This window comes from Vidua chalybeata, chromosome 20 (assembly GCF_026979565.1).
Source record: "Vidua chalybeata isolate OUT-0048 chromosome 20, bVidCha1 merged haplotype, whole genome shotgun sequence".
NCBI lineage: Eukaryota > Metazoa > Chordata > Aves > Passeriformes > Viduidae > Vidua > Vidua chalybeata.
The window spans coordinates 10364610-10379416 of NC_071549.1; the positions used below are offsets into that span (position 1 = coordinate 10364610).

The 14807-nt window shown below is 50.9% G+C and overlaps 1 protein-coding gene across 13 annotated transcripts in view; it reads right to left on the bottom strand.

The window, feature by feature from the left end:
* The window catches only part of MSI2 (musashi RNA binding protein 2), a 203733-nt gene that overhangs the window by 16157 nt on the left and 172769 nt on the right, over nucleotides 1–14807 (bottom strand). For 4 of the 13 annotated variants that reach the window (XM_053961225.1, XM_053961235.1, XM_053961224.1 and 1 more), the window contains one exon: nucleotides 5341–5448. The exons of 2 other annotated variants lie outside the window; for them this stretch is intronic. In XM_053961225.1, coding sequence (XP_053817200.1) covers nucleotides 5341–5448 — 108 coding nt within the window. Of the gene's footprint in view, nucleotides 1–1620; nucleotides 1713–5340; nucleotides 5449–14807 lie in introns of those variants that run through there. 7 more of the 13 variants (XM_053961228.1, XM_053961227.1, XM_053961232.1 and 4 more) reach the window with 3 other exon arrangements.

Below are 14807 nucleotides of genomic sequence, written 5' to 3' on the forward strand. Positions count from 1 at the left end.
TCTGCTGAGTTTCAGGCACACTCCTCACTTCATCACGTGCTGGGATGCACTGAACAGCAGGCTCCCCATTTCCCTGGAAAACTGAGATCCAAAGGGAACCTCATCCCTGCCTTGGCACACGAGTGTTCAGCTCCCTGGCAGCACCAGGGGCAGCTCAGCTCACCTTGCACCGTGTCAGCCCCAGTGCTTGTTTGCTTGACTTACTCAATGTTCTATTAGAGGTAAGGAGCAGATACAAATCCTTAATTACACTGGAAAGCCCATCCTGGATATTTTATTTCCTCTGAAAGCCCTTGCTGCCTGAAGTGCATTAATGAGTGCGTGGCTCTGCCCAGCAGAGCAGGGAGAGGCTCCCACCCAGCACAGCTGGCTTTGGGGATGGCCAGGGCTTTGGGAGGAGGCGGGGGGATGACCACACCAGAGAGGAGCTTTTCTGCTCCCATCAGGATGTTTCCTGACAAGCAGCAAACTAAACAAATAAACCAAAGCCTAATTCGGGATCTCAATTACCATCTGTTGGATTTACTGACTGCAGCGCCATCTCTGCATTTTCCAAGTTTAGCACAGAAACCCAGGCAGGAGAAGCAAAGCCACTGCTGGCTCGTGGCACAGAGGATGAACTTGCCTCGAACTCCTCATGCTGATATTTATGAAATGTTAAATCTTCATTTAAAAATGTTCCCTTAAGCTGGGTGACATGGCAATGAGTACGACCCATCACTAGCTCAGAGTCTCTGTTGCATAATAAGATTTAAGGTTTATGACCTACAAACAATCGCTTGGTGGCTCAGGACAGGCTGCGGGGAGCCGCCTCACACACACGGAATTACTGGATTCCCAAATGGAGTGATTTGCGTGTGGCACATCTGGTCTACGACCGCCAACGAATGAGTCTATGGGCTAATATGGACGAGTAACAGGCTGATGGAGAAACCATGATTGTAAAATGATTTGAAAAATATCTTAGGTTCTTTAGGATACAAAATAAAAATAAGAGAATACAGTTATAGTCAGTGTTTCAGTTCCTAGGGGGGTTAATTTGAATTTAAAAAAAGGTCAGTTTTACTATCAGCATAAGAGCGTGTGCGGGTTCTTGTACGGAGGGTGTAGGTTGCCTACAGCCGGCTTCAATTTAAACTTCCAGATAATGGGATTTAACGAATAGGGCTCTATGGATCCAAGCCATCAGCAGCTCTCTGCTGTGTTATCCCTACGCTTTCAATCAGACCAAGGCTCTGCTTTTATCTGCCACGCTCGTTCGCGTTGATGGTGCCTATAATATCAACTCGACAATGCATGTTCTACAACTACATCTACTGCTACCAGTACGACTACTACAGTGCATGCATTTAGTTCAGTCCCACAGATACATACACTCTAAGAACAGGCAAGGGGAGATGTGAAATGTTTTACGGGACGACAGGTGTTTTGTTTTTTAAGTAAGGGAAATTAATAAAAAACATCAAAAGAAAGAAAGTGTACAAAAAAATAGAGACATTTCTCAAGAGTTGGTATGAGTCGTTTCTTGAACCGTTTCGTCCGAACAAGCAAAAAACATGCAACCAGCTGCTACTAACAAGAAGCTGGACACTGAGAGAGGATTAATAGGTGTGGACAAACCTTCCCGCTGAGAGCGCTCAGAAGAGTGTTTGAGAGGAGGTGTGCACGTCCGAGTGTAAGAGAGGCCGGAAAGTTTGCCTCAGAGACACCCTCTCTCACAGCAGCCCCAACCAAGCAAGAGAGAAAACAACAAAACATAACTGCTCACACTCACCATCAAGGTCAGTAGCTCACGTTACGAGATTTGTTATAGCTGGCAAGTATAAAGTCCAGTAAGGGGTTGTTGGGGCGCAGGGCTCAAAGGCAGCACTGGCAAGCCGGGACTGGGGCCCAAAATCCAGATGTGCCAGGGGTTGGGGTGGGGAGCAGCCCCTGGCGCCGTGGCACCGCGTCGTCCCACCGCGCCCAGTGCCGCCGGCCGGCTCGGCGGGCAAAGCCTGCCCGAGGGAGCTGGGACAGGGCTGCATTAGTGTGGCCTTATGGGTTTTGTCTCCAGTCCTCAGGGAGGAACAGTTGGTAGCAACAGGTCGGGAACTGGAAAAATCTCAGGCTTGTCAATGAACCAAAGAGGAAGGAACGAAAACCCTCTCCTGCCAAATTTTCCTCGTCTCGCTCTCCTGCCAGATGAAGCCCGCCCATGTCAAATGCAAGAGAAAAATGTGCCCCCCCCCCCATGACTGTATTTTAAAAAAAGCATTTACACGACAAAAATGTTTTACACGTAAAATATGTCAGGTGGATTCAAAAGAAACGTGACACTGATAGTGAAGTTGTCTAGGAGGAGTTTGCAGCATTCAGACTTTTAACTTTGCTCGTTTTCCGTGGCTCAGGTCCCAATTCATTAAAAAAATACAAGAATGGGTGAGGTTGTCAAAACCAGTGGAGGGATTCGGCAGCACAGCCCCACCCGGAGCGAATGGATGTGGCCAGACCTCTGTCTGCTGGAAGGACCTCAGCTATCACCTCATCACTGGGATGTCGGCTGGGGACGTGATTTATGCCGAGCAGCGCGGCCGCGCTCACCCTGCCGGCACGCGAGCAGCGACGCGGGACGTGAATTTATGGTGGCACTGAGCATGGGGACAGGGACACGTCCCTTTCTGCTGGCTGTAGGACAGACCTGCTGTGACACAGAAGAACCTGTTTATCTAGCAAGGTCAGGTGGTGGCACGCTGCCATGGAAAAAGAAGGGGTGAGGGCAGGGAGGAGGCCCCGAGCAGGTACCTGCCCCCAGCAGGCTCCCTGCTGACTCAGCAAACATGCGGGTGTCCCAAGAGGAGGAGTGCCACCCCAGGGACAAACCAAGGTGGTCAGTGCCCAGGGGCTTGGAGTGACAGGGCTGCAGCTTCCTGGGGAGACCAAGACACGCACCTGAAGGTGGATGCTCCCTGAGGGTGCTCAGTCTCCGTGCTGGCACTGACGCCAGGAAGGTGGGGAAGAGCCGGCGGGACGGGGCCGGAGAGCTGCTGAAGAGGCAGCAGTGATGGGGACATTGATGACATGGATTGTCAACAATGCTTTCCAGGAACCTCCTGGACAATGCTTGCTCTGTGCTCTGCTCCAGCAGCCCTGGGCAGAGCTCTCCCAGTGAGCTGGGGGTGGTGGGACGCGCCTGCCCCGGTGTTTCCCAGCTCTTTCCCATTTCCTGGCAGAAAGGGGCCAGTTAGGGCCAGCCGTGCCGTGCTCTGTGCTTTGGACCAGGCACGCGTGAAGGAGGGCTGTGCGAATTTGTGAAGGGAAAACAAAAACCCAGCTGAAAAGGGAAGAAGGAAAAAACCCCAGCCATTTTTTCTTGTAATGAATCGGGCCCGTACACTGCAGCGCAAGATCGATCGGACTCCACTGCTCCTGGATACAATTCACTACCATTGCTGATGGAGTGGCAAACCCAGGATGTCCCTTCCAAAACCAGCTCTGGATGGAGATGACTCTACGGAAACCCCCCCGTTCCCAGCCCACGGCTTGGTGCGGATGTGAGCGGGGCCGGTGACAAACCCACCTTCCTCCTTGAGACCTCAGGGCTGGGGCGGGACGGGGGCTCTTTGGATTCAGTTTTGGGGTTTTTGCCAGTTTTGTGCACGCAGGCAATTTTGAGGCTTGAAAAGACATTTCCAAACACCATACTGCTCTTTAAACTTGCCAGAAAGGGTGCTGTTAATTTAGGGTTAGATTTAGTTTCGTATTGCAAGTTCAAATCAAAAAAACAAAAGAACTGAAAAAACAAATCAGAAAACCCAACAAAAGAGAAACCAAAAAACACTCAAATTAAAGACAAATGATTTTCAGGCACAGAATTGATCAATGCTCAGTTCAGTTGTAATGGGCACCAAAAGCACTCCGATTAAAAAAAATAATAATAATCAGGGAAGCAACGTTAATCCAGCCAAACCCTCTGTGCCTTGCTAAGGGGCAACTCACCAGGTCTGTTTGCACGTAAAACAAAACCTGAAGGGCAAAACATGAGGAAGAGGCAGAAACAATGAGGTCTGTTTTCCTGGAAGCATATGCAAAAGCAATCTTGGGATTTGTTTGGGTTTTTTTTTGGTTTTTTTTTTTTTTTTTTTCCTCCCCTCTTTGGGTTTGTTTTTCCCCCTCTGTGCCGGGGCAGTAGGAGAAGCTGGGAGTTGGGGGATCCCCACAACCAGGCTGGCAAGTCACCCCTTAGGCGCTCTCTACATGCCACAGGATGGAACTGGTACAGAGAGTCCTTTGTAGCCTGCAAGCAGTGCCAGTTTGCATGGAACGGAGTTCTCCTGGTGTCTTTCTCTGGCCTCCATGGCCCCAGGCTCTCGCTCGAGACACACCTGGGCCTGCGCCCACCTCCTTCTCCCTCACGCAGTCGGGGCTTTTCGGGAGAGCCTCGTTAACCCCCGGCGCTGCCCGAAAAGCCACCGAGAGCCCCCAGCCCAGCCATGAGTGAGCCGGGAGGTGCTGCCGGCCCCGTGTCCTCCCAGGACACGCTGGGACAGAGGACACGGGGCTGGCGGCGGCTCCGTCCCGGCAGCGGCTCCATCCCGGCCTGCTGTGGGAGCCCACGGCTCACTGAGGGCTGCTCTGAACTCTGCCGCCTGAGCCAAGTGCTGATTCACGTCTCCAGCAAAATTTGAACCTAAGGCAGTAACGGCAATTGGCAACGATTTGTTTCTTTGTTTCCCTTAAGGGGAAAGCAATAAGTAAGAAGTTTTCAGAAGGACGGAAGAAAAGCTTTGTGGTTCCTCATGGAAGCAGCGGGGTTGGAGCAGGCAGGGACGGTGAACTGTCAGCGTGTGCTGGTGCCAATGGCACGGTGATGCCAGCCCAAGGGACACTGCCCCTCGCCATGGGGATGCCCCGTGCTGGCCACGCTGGAGGAGGTGACAGCAGCCCCGGGCACGGCGGGAGCACCCAGAGCTGCTGCCACCGCCTCAACCCAGCCCCAGCCTCCTGTGAGAAACCAAAACTTTTTTTCCGAAAACACAAGATTGATCTTTTTTGGGGTGTCTTTTAGAGCCTCGAATTTAAACCAAACAAATAAATAAACCAACGCAATAAAGGAATAAAGGAAGAAACAAATTGGAATATCTACCCTGGTTTTGGCAGTTCTCATGCCAATCTCCTGCAGGTGCTCCAGCCCCCGTGGCCTCTGCTTGTAGTTTGGGTTTGGGTTGGGATTGATTACTTTTTTTTTTTTCCTCTAATTTTTTTTGGTTTTGATTTGTTTTTTTTCCCAGGATAAGTGTGAGGAAAATCAGAGAAATGATGGAGAGCTGCAGCCACACAGAATACCGACAGAGCTTTTACCTGACCCTGCACTCTGAGGGTTTGCTCTTCCACGGGCCCCCCTACCTGATCCTCTTGCTGCCGCCACGGCTGCCGCTGCTACTGGTCCATAAGCCGCTGCTGGAAAACCTGGCCGTGGAGAAAAGGAGAAGGGTAAAGACAGAGGCCAGCGGCTACCGCGAGTCCCTGCGGGCCACAGGCACCCGGAGCTCGCCAGCCCGGCTCTCCGTGCCACCGGGCCTGGGAACAGCCCAGCCCTGGCCAGGTGCCCGCTGCCAGCGGTCAGTGCCGGCACAAATCCCCTTGGCACAGGAGGAATGGGGCTCCTGGCCATGGCACGCCGTGGAGCCAAGGAGGCAGAGCCTGCAGCTCTCGGCTCCCGCAGGAACGGGGTCGGCCCGCTCCGCAAACAAACAGGGAATTCTCTTCTGGGCTTATTTGCAAGTGATAATAACGTGCTGGTCTATAGCAGTAATGGAAAATATGAGGAGGTCCTCATGTCAAGATCACAAATTTGCTAGGATCAAGCAGAAAAATTTAAATGGAATGTGGGGAAGGAAAGGGAAAGGGAAAGGGAAAGGGAAAGGGAAAGGGAAAGGGAAAGGGAAAGGGAAAGGGAAAGGGGAAAGAGGAAAGGGGAAAGGGGAAAGGGGAAAGGGGAAAGTGGAAAGGGGAAAGGGGAAAGGGGAAAGGGAAAGGGAAAGGGAAAGGGAAAAGGAAAGAAAGGAAAGGCTCTTGGAAGCAAACCAGCCGCAGATCAAGGAGCTCTATGACATCCCCCCTGCTCCAGGGAACTGAGCCCTCGCAGAAGAATGGAATGCTGCCAGCAAGACTGCTTATTTACTTAATTAATATTCGAAAGATCTGCCAGAGATTCTGACTTTCAATATATGTATTTTAAGAGGGCAATGGCAAAGTCCAGGCAATCAGCAAGAACCCCAAACCCCAAGGTCAATAACTCCAGGGAGGTTCCTGGTCTCTGGGAGCTCCAACTGCTCCAACAGGACAAGCCCGGGGTGGCCACCACAATGGAACCTGGTCCTCGAGTGGGCACCAGGACCGTGATCACAGCTGCTTTGCAAGGCTGAGGAACCACAGGAGAGCAACTGAGGCACTGAGAAAGAGAAGAGTGAGCCCGAGAGCGAGAGAGCGAGCCCAGCACACTACAGCCCACTACCTTCAGCACTATGGCTCAGCTACAGCTCAGCTACCAGGGCAAGGAGCAGAGAACTAGGCTAGAATAACTCGAAGCTACTTAAAACATCAATCAAAAGAAGACATACTTGCATTTACATATGGTAATAGGGCTGTTGGGGGGGAAAAAAACATAGCACAGGTAAATGTGTGCAGAGGATCCCGTGCACAGAGACCAGCACTGCACAGCCAACCCTGGTCCCCCGGTGAGCCTGTCAGCTGGTAACTGCTACAGCCTGGAATGGGATGTGGGGGGAAGCACATCCAGACTGGGGGATGCCACAACCAGGGTCGAACCTGAGCATTAAATTCCCTCTCCCTGCTGATGGAGCCATCAACCCTGGGTGGGTCCCCCGACACATGATTAAGGCTGGAGTGAGAAAACTTTGGTGTTAAGAGTAAAACCAACCTCCAAAGAGCAGGGAAAGCATCTGCAGGACAAGGGCTGAGGCTCTGGGGCTTCATTTTCATGCAGAGCCATGTCTGGGCCAAGCTCTGGGCCCTCCCACTGCGGCTCAGGCGGGAGCAGAGCTGGCACTGTCCCCTGTCCCTCCCTGCCCACCACGGCACACAGTCCAAGAGCAGTGTCCTCAGCGTTCCCACGGCACCTCCACGAGCAGCTGGCCACCCGCAGATCTCTCATTTGGAGGCTCCAGGGGCTCACTAAACCATCCCTACGGGACTGGAGGAGCTGTGGATTTTCCATGGCATAAAATGCCTCTGCCAAAACCAATCAAATACCCTTCAAATCACCAAGCATCCCCTGAGAACAGCACAAAAAACAGGGCTGGAAAGTTTGTTTCTCTTGTTCAGCTGCCAGGGACGCTCAGGATCTATTTGAAATGCAGGACAAAAAGTTTTGCCACGCAAAAGAAGAGTGAAATAACAAGGGTGGAGAAGGCGCTCCACGGAAAGAGCCCGAACAAAGGCTCCCTTATTGCATTCCAGTGGACAGATGTGTGAAAAATTAATCCCTCCGCCCCTGAAGAAAGCTTTTATCCCAGCTCTGAGATAAAAGCATCCCTGCGACACGGCACTCCAAACAGCTCAAGTGTGATCGCTGCCCGCGCTCCGTGCGGGAACGCCGCCGGCCCCGCCTGCGGGAGATGGGAACTGGGATTGATTATCAAGATTGGCGAAACCCTCCTCGCTGATACGCTCACAGGATGGCTCCAGCACTGGAGGATCCCCTAATCAATCCAGCCTACTGAAAGCAATCGATCCCCTGCTAAAATGCCCTTTGCCAGGCACCACGTCCACGGGCTGGCTCAGCTGGGAGCAGTTCCTTGTCACTGCTGCTGAGCCACTGATGCTGTGTGACCGTGGGAGGTCACACTGTGCCACCTCCCTGTGGGACCTCTGTGCCTCTTTGCTCCTGACCCCCTCCCACCACTGTGCCACCTCCCTGTGGGACCTCTGTGCCTCTTTGCTCCTGACCCCCTCCCACCACTGTGCCACCTCCCTGTGGGACCTCTGTGCCTCTTTGCTCCTGACCCCCTCAGCAAAGGTGGGCAGCTGACACCACCCTGCTCTGCCTGACGGGGATCCCAGCACGGGGCACTGGGAATGCCTCCCAGAGCTGGAGCAGGGGACAAGGAGAACTTGTAGCCAAGCAGAGTGTGAGAAGAGGCCCGGTGCCACTCAGCAACGCCTGGGAAGTGCAGGCATCTCCAGGAGACAGCAATGGCACTGGGGACTGCTGCTGTGGGGGACCCCCAGGAGCACAGAGGGCTGTGGGGTGTCAGCAGGTCCTTTGCTCCCTGTACCAGCTGCCAACCAGCCTCCCAGTTCGCTTTAACAAGCAGCTTGGAGGTAACTGGGTGCCAGGAATGGGCGCCTGGACAAGAGTGTCTTGAAGCCAAGGGGAGCACTGATGGCAGCACCTCTGGATCCCGCCCTGGACAATCAGGAGCATGGCCAGCACCAGCCCCACTCCCTCCGAGCCTTCTGAAGTCACCTGGAAAATCCAAAGGGTGGAGGGAGTGCTCAATTCATTCCTGGTGTTTGTTTACAGCGCTGATTCCTGCTCAAATGACCCCTGTGCTTTGTGTGCCCGCTGCTGCCAGCTGCCCAGAGGAAACAAAGCCCAGAGCCATTGCAAAGGCCAGCAGTGCCCACTTTAAGCACTGCAATTAGAAGGTATTTTACAATAAACGTTTTGCACTGGGCTCACACACTGTCCAGGAAAGCCCTGAGGATTCACAGCAATTTCATGCTCTCTCATTGCTCAGAATGAGCCAAAACCAGCGTTCCAAGTGCAATTCTTCACAGATAAAATTTTCCTGTTTCCTGCATCAACAGTTTCACTTTAAACAGTGAAGCAGTGGGGGAAGATGGACAGATCTGGGTCAAATTCTTTGCCCTGAGGTCCCAGATTCAGTCCATGGCTGTTGTCTCTCCAAGGCACAGGTGATTTTGGGAGAAGGGGGATCACAGGATGGCACAGCCCTGGAGCAGCAGTTTGGGCTGGAGCACACAGCCCCACTGCCTTGCTCTGGGCATTGCAGTGGGAGCCCAGGATTGAGCAGATTTCCAGGGGCTTTGTGAACAAATCTGGCGAGGACAATGCTGCCTGAGCAGGGCCAGTCTTCACATGGGCTTTAGGGGCTCACCAGATCTCTGCCCTGCTCCATCTCCTGCTCTGGTGGGACCATTCCTTCTTAAATCACAGAGTTCTCCTGCCCTCCAGCCTGGGCTTGGCTACAAAGCAACCACAAGGGAAAAACCCAAGAACCACCTGCACCCCTTCCTGCTGCCAGGACACTCTTCCTGCAGCTCTGGCTCTAAGAGGAATCACTGACTCCTTCAGCCCTGCTCTGACAAGCCTTTGAGGACCCCAGATTATCTTGCATGCTCAAAGCACACATAACCCCGTCTTCAACAACCAGACAGACAATAGGAATCAACCCAAAAAAAGGGCACAAAGATCACAAAATTAGTCCTTACATCAAAAAATACCATGCAAAGAATGTCCTCTTAATGGCCAAAGCACTTGGGCACCTGAGGTCGCATGTTCAGACTTCAGCAATGAGCACAGGGATTTAAAACAAGAAAATGGAAGTCGAGATGCCCAAATCACCACCTGGCTTCTGAAAATAGCCAAAATCAGGGAACAGGCACGGAGAATGAAATAAAAGCCACCATGAAACTGCACCTAAGAAGCAACCCCCTTGCTGTGTATTCATGGGGTGTTTGGAGTGTTCACACAAAAGCAGCAGACTGGTCTGTGCAGGGTCTTTTGGGGGTCCCTGTGCTGAGGGCATCGAGCCCAGAGGTTCCTTCACCCCCCAACACTTCACTCCTTACACCCCTGGTGCCCCCCAGCGGGCTGACCTGAACCCCAGCCCTTCAGGAGGCTCACTTGATCTCGCAGGAAAGAAGTGCAAAGGCTGGAATATGAACTCATGTGCAGGCTGAGCAGGGAGAGGAGCCAGAGGGCTGATCCCCCCTTTCCAAGCAGGGTACCCAGGGGCTGATCCCCCCTTTTCAAGCAGCATTCCCAGGGGCTGATCCCCCCTTTCCAAGCGGCATTTCCAGGGGCTGATCCCCCCTTTCCAAGCAGCATTCCCAGGGGCTGATCCCCCCTTTTCAAGCAGCGTTCCCAGGGGCTGATCCCCCCTTTCCAAGCAGCATTCCCAGGGGCTGATCCCCCCTTTCCAAGCGGCGTTCCCAGCAGCTTTGATCAGCCTGAAAAGCTGCACCCAGCTCACAGCTGTCATTTCAGATGGGTTCTCACTTGCATTATTCTTTCCATTAGGCTGTGTTATCCTCTTTGGAGGATCTTTAGGCTTCATTTCAAAAGTATCAGAGACTCAAAACCATGAAGCAGAAGAGCCTGGTAGTTTTTTTTTGAAGGCAGGCAGGCGTGGGTCCAATTTACTGGGCAAAAATGTCGTCTTTAATGGTGAACACACACAAGGGAAAGCTCCGTCCCAAAACAATCCCTTTATGTTTAAAACCTTCATCTTCCAGGCTCTCTGTCTCACACTCCCCCTCCCTTTCTATAAGGAAACACAAATGAGAAAGAAAAAAACCTGCTACTACTCCAAGCTTGAGATGAACAACTCAGTGCTGAATATTTAGAGAAGAACATACACCCAGAGAAATCAAATGCTCCCTAGAACTGATCAAAGATCGGGGTTCTACCACATCATTCACAACTCATTACCACTGTTTAGTAGCAATTAACTCCTTGGGATTTGATTGCAGACTCTATGAAGCTTTCTCCATCCACACCACAGCTGATGAACAGGACCCAGCACAGCAGGGCAGAGCTCCAGGGAAACAGGACAGTACTTTCCAAAGGTTCTGATCCATTCTATGAACACTTTTGGTATCTCCAAGCCTGCCACGAGTCCTGTATTGCAACAGACCCTTCAGTGCCTCCCTTTGTCCTTTTCCACTGAGTTACATCAACCTTGTTAAAATCTCTCCCAGCAAATTAAGGAATTTCATCCAGAACACACCGTGCACCACGGACCCTCACCCCAGAGCCCCTGCATCATCCAGGGCACAGCCTGTACCAGGTCTGTCCTATGTCTGATACCCTCCAATGTCTGTTTGCAGATGGATCTTATGCTGAGCAAATATTCCCATTCTGGAATTTCAACAAAACAATAAATCCCAAATATAGTTAATTTAAAATTTGGCACTTCCACTTTATGTACAGTAAATGACCCATTTTTCAGCTGTTGGGACTCTCAGGCCATGATCCTTTTAGGATGAGAATGGTGCATTTCTGCCCAGTAATTACTTCATGCATCAGTGAGACAAAGCCTTGATTGTCCCCAAATTATCATTCTGTGGCATTTCAAGTGCAATAAACCTTTTGCAGTTATTTCACTATACTGAAAACTGGGAAACTTCTCAAAGGCAAACAGTTTGTTGTAAAAAAAGCTACTTATTCAAAAAGGAGCACAAACCAAGAAACAAAAGCTGGTAGCTGATTTAGGTTATCAACATCCAATATCCAACCTAACCCTGCTCTCTGGCAGTTTGAAGCCATTCCTCCTTGTCCTGTCCCTCCAGGCCCTTGTTAATAGTCTCTCTCCATCTTTCCTGTAGGCTGCCCTGAAGCCTCCTCTACTCCAGGATGAATAATTCCAATCCTCTCAGCCTCTCCCTGTAGGAGAGGTGCTCCATCCCTTTCATATCTTGGTGGCCTCCTTTGGAGTCGCTACAACTCATTTTAAAGGCCAAAGCCAAACATTTATCACAGCCTTTTAACCAACAAGCTAAGTGCAAAGGAAACGATGGCTGCAGGGGCAGGAACACCCAGGAGCTCACGGGCCCCACGCTGCCTCGCAGCACAGCAGCTCTGAATTTCTGCATTTCAGTCACCTGCTGCTGGATGAACAAGGGCAGGTTAGATGGAACCACATTAAGGCACCTATTTGGAGTTCAGCAACGTGGCACTGATTTGCTTCAAGCCTCATTTCCGCTGCTCCGATGGTAGAGAAAATGAGCTGTTTGGTTAAGCTGCTTGTCTCCATTTTTATGAATGATCTAAACTATCTGGGTAAGTATTATTTAAAGACAGGTCCTTGATGATGAACAAAGGCATAAAAAGGACTCGTGTCTGGAGGCTGAAGCTGAAAAAATTCAACACAAAGAGGCAACTTCATAAAGGAGAAGGCAGTAAATCACAGGACAAGGTTATCAGAGGGTGGGGAACTCTTCACCACTCACGTGCAGCTCACCCAGCACAGCCATCAGTGGCAGACAGGGACCTTCCCAGTGCCTCACTGCAGAGCTGCCTCTGGGCATTCCATAATCCATATTATGAAAGAGGTCACAGGAGAGGATTGGGATGCTGAGCCCAGAAATCTTCCAAGGCATTGCTGCAGCAACTACCATCACTGCTCCTGGGCAAGGCAGGACGTGGAAGCTCCTCGATGGCCAGCTGGAAACCCTACTACTAAAACATTCACATTTGAATGTTTCTGTGCTATAAGGAGATGGACATTGTTCAATTATTTGCAACTCCAGCCCCAATTTTTAACATCTTTGGTTAAAAATTGTCTCTACTGAGGCACAAGGCAGGGGAGCCATCGTGCTCTGGCTGGCTCAGACACGGAGAATTCCTCAGAGCAGGATGGGCATTGCCAGACCACACTCCTCCTTCTGCAGGGTTATCCATGTTTTCCTCCACACACCAGTGTTTGTGTTATGCCTCTTTACTCTTGTGAATAATTGCTCTCATTAACCCTCCTGGTCACTGCAGCTGTGGCCCGTTCGCAGCTGAAACCATCGCTCTGGAGCTGCAGCATCGCCCCAAAACACACAGACCTCTACAGACACCAGCAGGTTTGGATTCTTTTTCCTTTTCTCTCCTCTCTGCCCCTTCAGGATCACTAAATTTCATGGCAATGAACCTCAAGTTTTAAAGCCTCTAACACCAGGCACAGATCAGTGAGCAGCCAAGAACAGGACAATCGGTGTTCAAGTTCAACATTCAAGATGTTCTTTTTTCTCAGTTATTCAAGTTATAAGTGGAGAAAAATCTAATGAAGGACGTGGCCAGTTTTGGGCCTCAGCCAGACATGATATTCAGGGAAACCTCCAGAGCAGCCTCACTCACAGAGAGGATGGGGCAGGAAAAGGGGAACAGGCTCCATTGTCACCGGCCATGCTCTGCTGCCACTGACAGGGCTGGGAGCCGGACCATCAACACAGACCAACAGCTTCTCTCTGGAAAATCTCACCCTAAATCGAACAAAAAGGTTACTTTAAGGGGTAGGGGGAAATAGAAGATGAAAAAAGCCTTTTACACAATTCTCTGCAACATCAAAGTCCACAGCTTTTCTCAGAAGAACTGTGCCGTAAAGGCAAAGGTGCTTCAGCTCTGCTCAGGCTCAGAGAACAGCTCTAGAGACCATTTTTTCCTGCAAGAAAACACAATAATCTGAGCAGAACTTGAAGGAGAACCTTCTGGCTGGAGATTTATGGGCTCTGCTATATTAATTTCTCAGTTTGCTGTCTGCAGTTCCAGCTGCTCCTCCCTCCAGGGATGCGCCTGCAATAGGAACAGCCCCTCCTCAGCAGAACACCACCCAAAAGCTTAATTTTAAACCAGGTCCAGTCTAAAGTCTTTGTTTTCAGAGACAGAGGCTGAAACGGAGAGGTAACTCAGGTGGTTCCAACAGATTCCAAATGCACTCTGTAAACCAGTGATGCCATGCAGATGCAGTGATGTGTTTAGGTGGAATCAAGGCATGCAGTGCAGGGGAGAGCAGAGCACATTTAAGCAGTTAAGAAAGGGTTAGACAAAGGAGTGAGAAAAATCTCCAGCTCTGTTCCAAGTCTCTTGCTGTTACAAGGCTTAAGCAACTGAACAATTTAAAATAGGTTTTACATTTCCTCCTCCTTTTTTGCAGCTGCCACCAGGTCCTCCTCTTCTGAGCGTTACGTTTGATCATTCCAGTATCACGACCAGACAAACTTTGCTCCCATTAGTAAATGTTCTACAAGCCTTACACTTGTGTAGCGGTGCTTGAAGAGTGCTTTACAGAGCTGACCCCTATTAATACAGACTTCCTCACTCCTGTGGGTACAGGAGCCATGTGCAGGCAGCACTTTAAAACCACTTTACCTCACCAGAGTAGGAAGCTGGGTGCTCCAGTACAGGGGAATGTGTCTCGGGGTCAGTGAAGCACCACACGCCCCAGGCTGGCTGTTTTACACCACTGCACACGGGACAGAGGGAATGGTTGGCTTTTTTGGGATGCTGCAACCACACCCTCTTCCATCGCCTCTGCCCTCCCCTTCGAGGTTATTAACCAAGGGGGAACCTGTGCAGCAGAACTTGCATCGGGGTGTCCTAAACCCCAGACACAGGAACTTCTTCCCTCTCCTCCTCCTCTCAAGACACTAAGACAAAGAAGCCTTAAGCATAACATAAGAATTCCCCTTATCTTTGTCACCAGTTCCTTCTCCTCACCTGGAAAATTCCTATTTTCTACTTCTTCCCTCCTAGGCAAGCACCACACAGAAGTCTACACAGGATACCTCCTGCCCACACTGATGGGTGAACACTGTGGGACCGGCATCAGGAAAGAAACTGAGCTAAGCTCAACAGAAGGGTGGTTTAAATGCTCTCACAGTAACAAACCCCATCAGTTTGAGACTTTGTGTTGCATTTCCACTGCCCCAGGCACTGCAGGAGCGTGACCCAAAGCTGAGCTCGTGGCCTCTGCAGCATCAGTATTAATAAGCAAATATATTTCCCTGAGCTCTGCAAAGTTTGTGAAAATATTTGTTTTTCTCACCTCTCACCATATACAAAGGTTTTAATA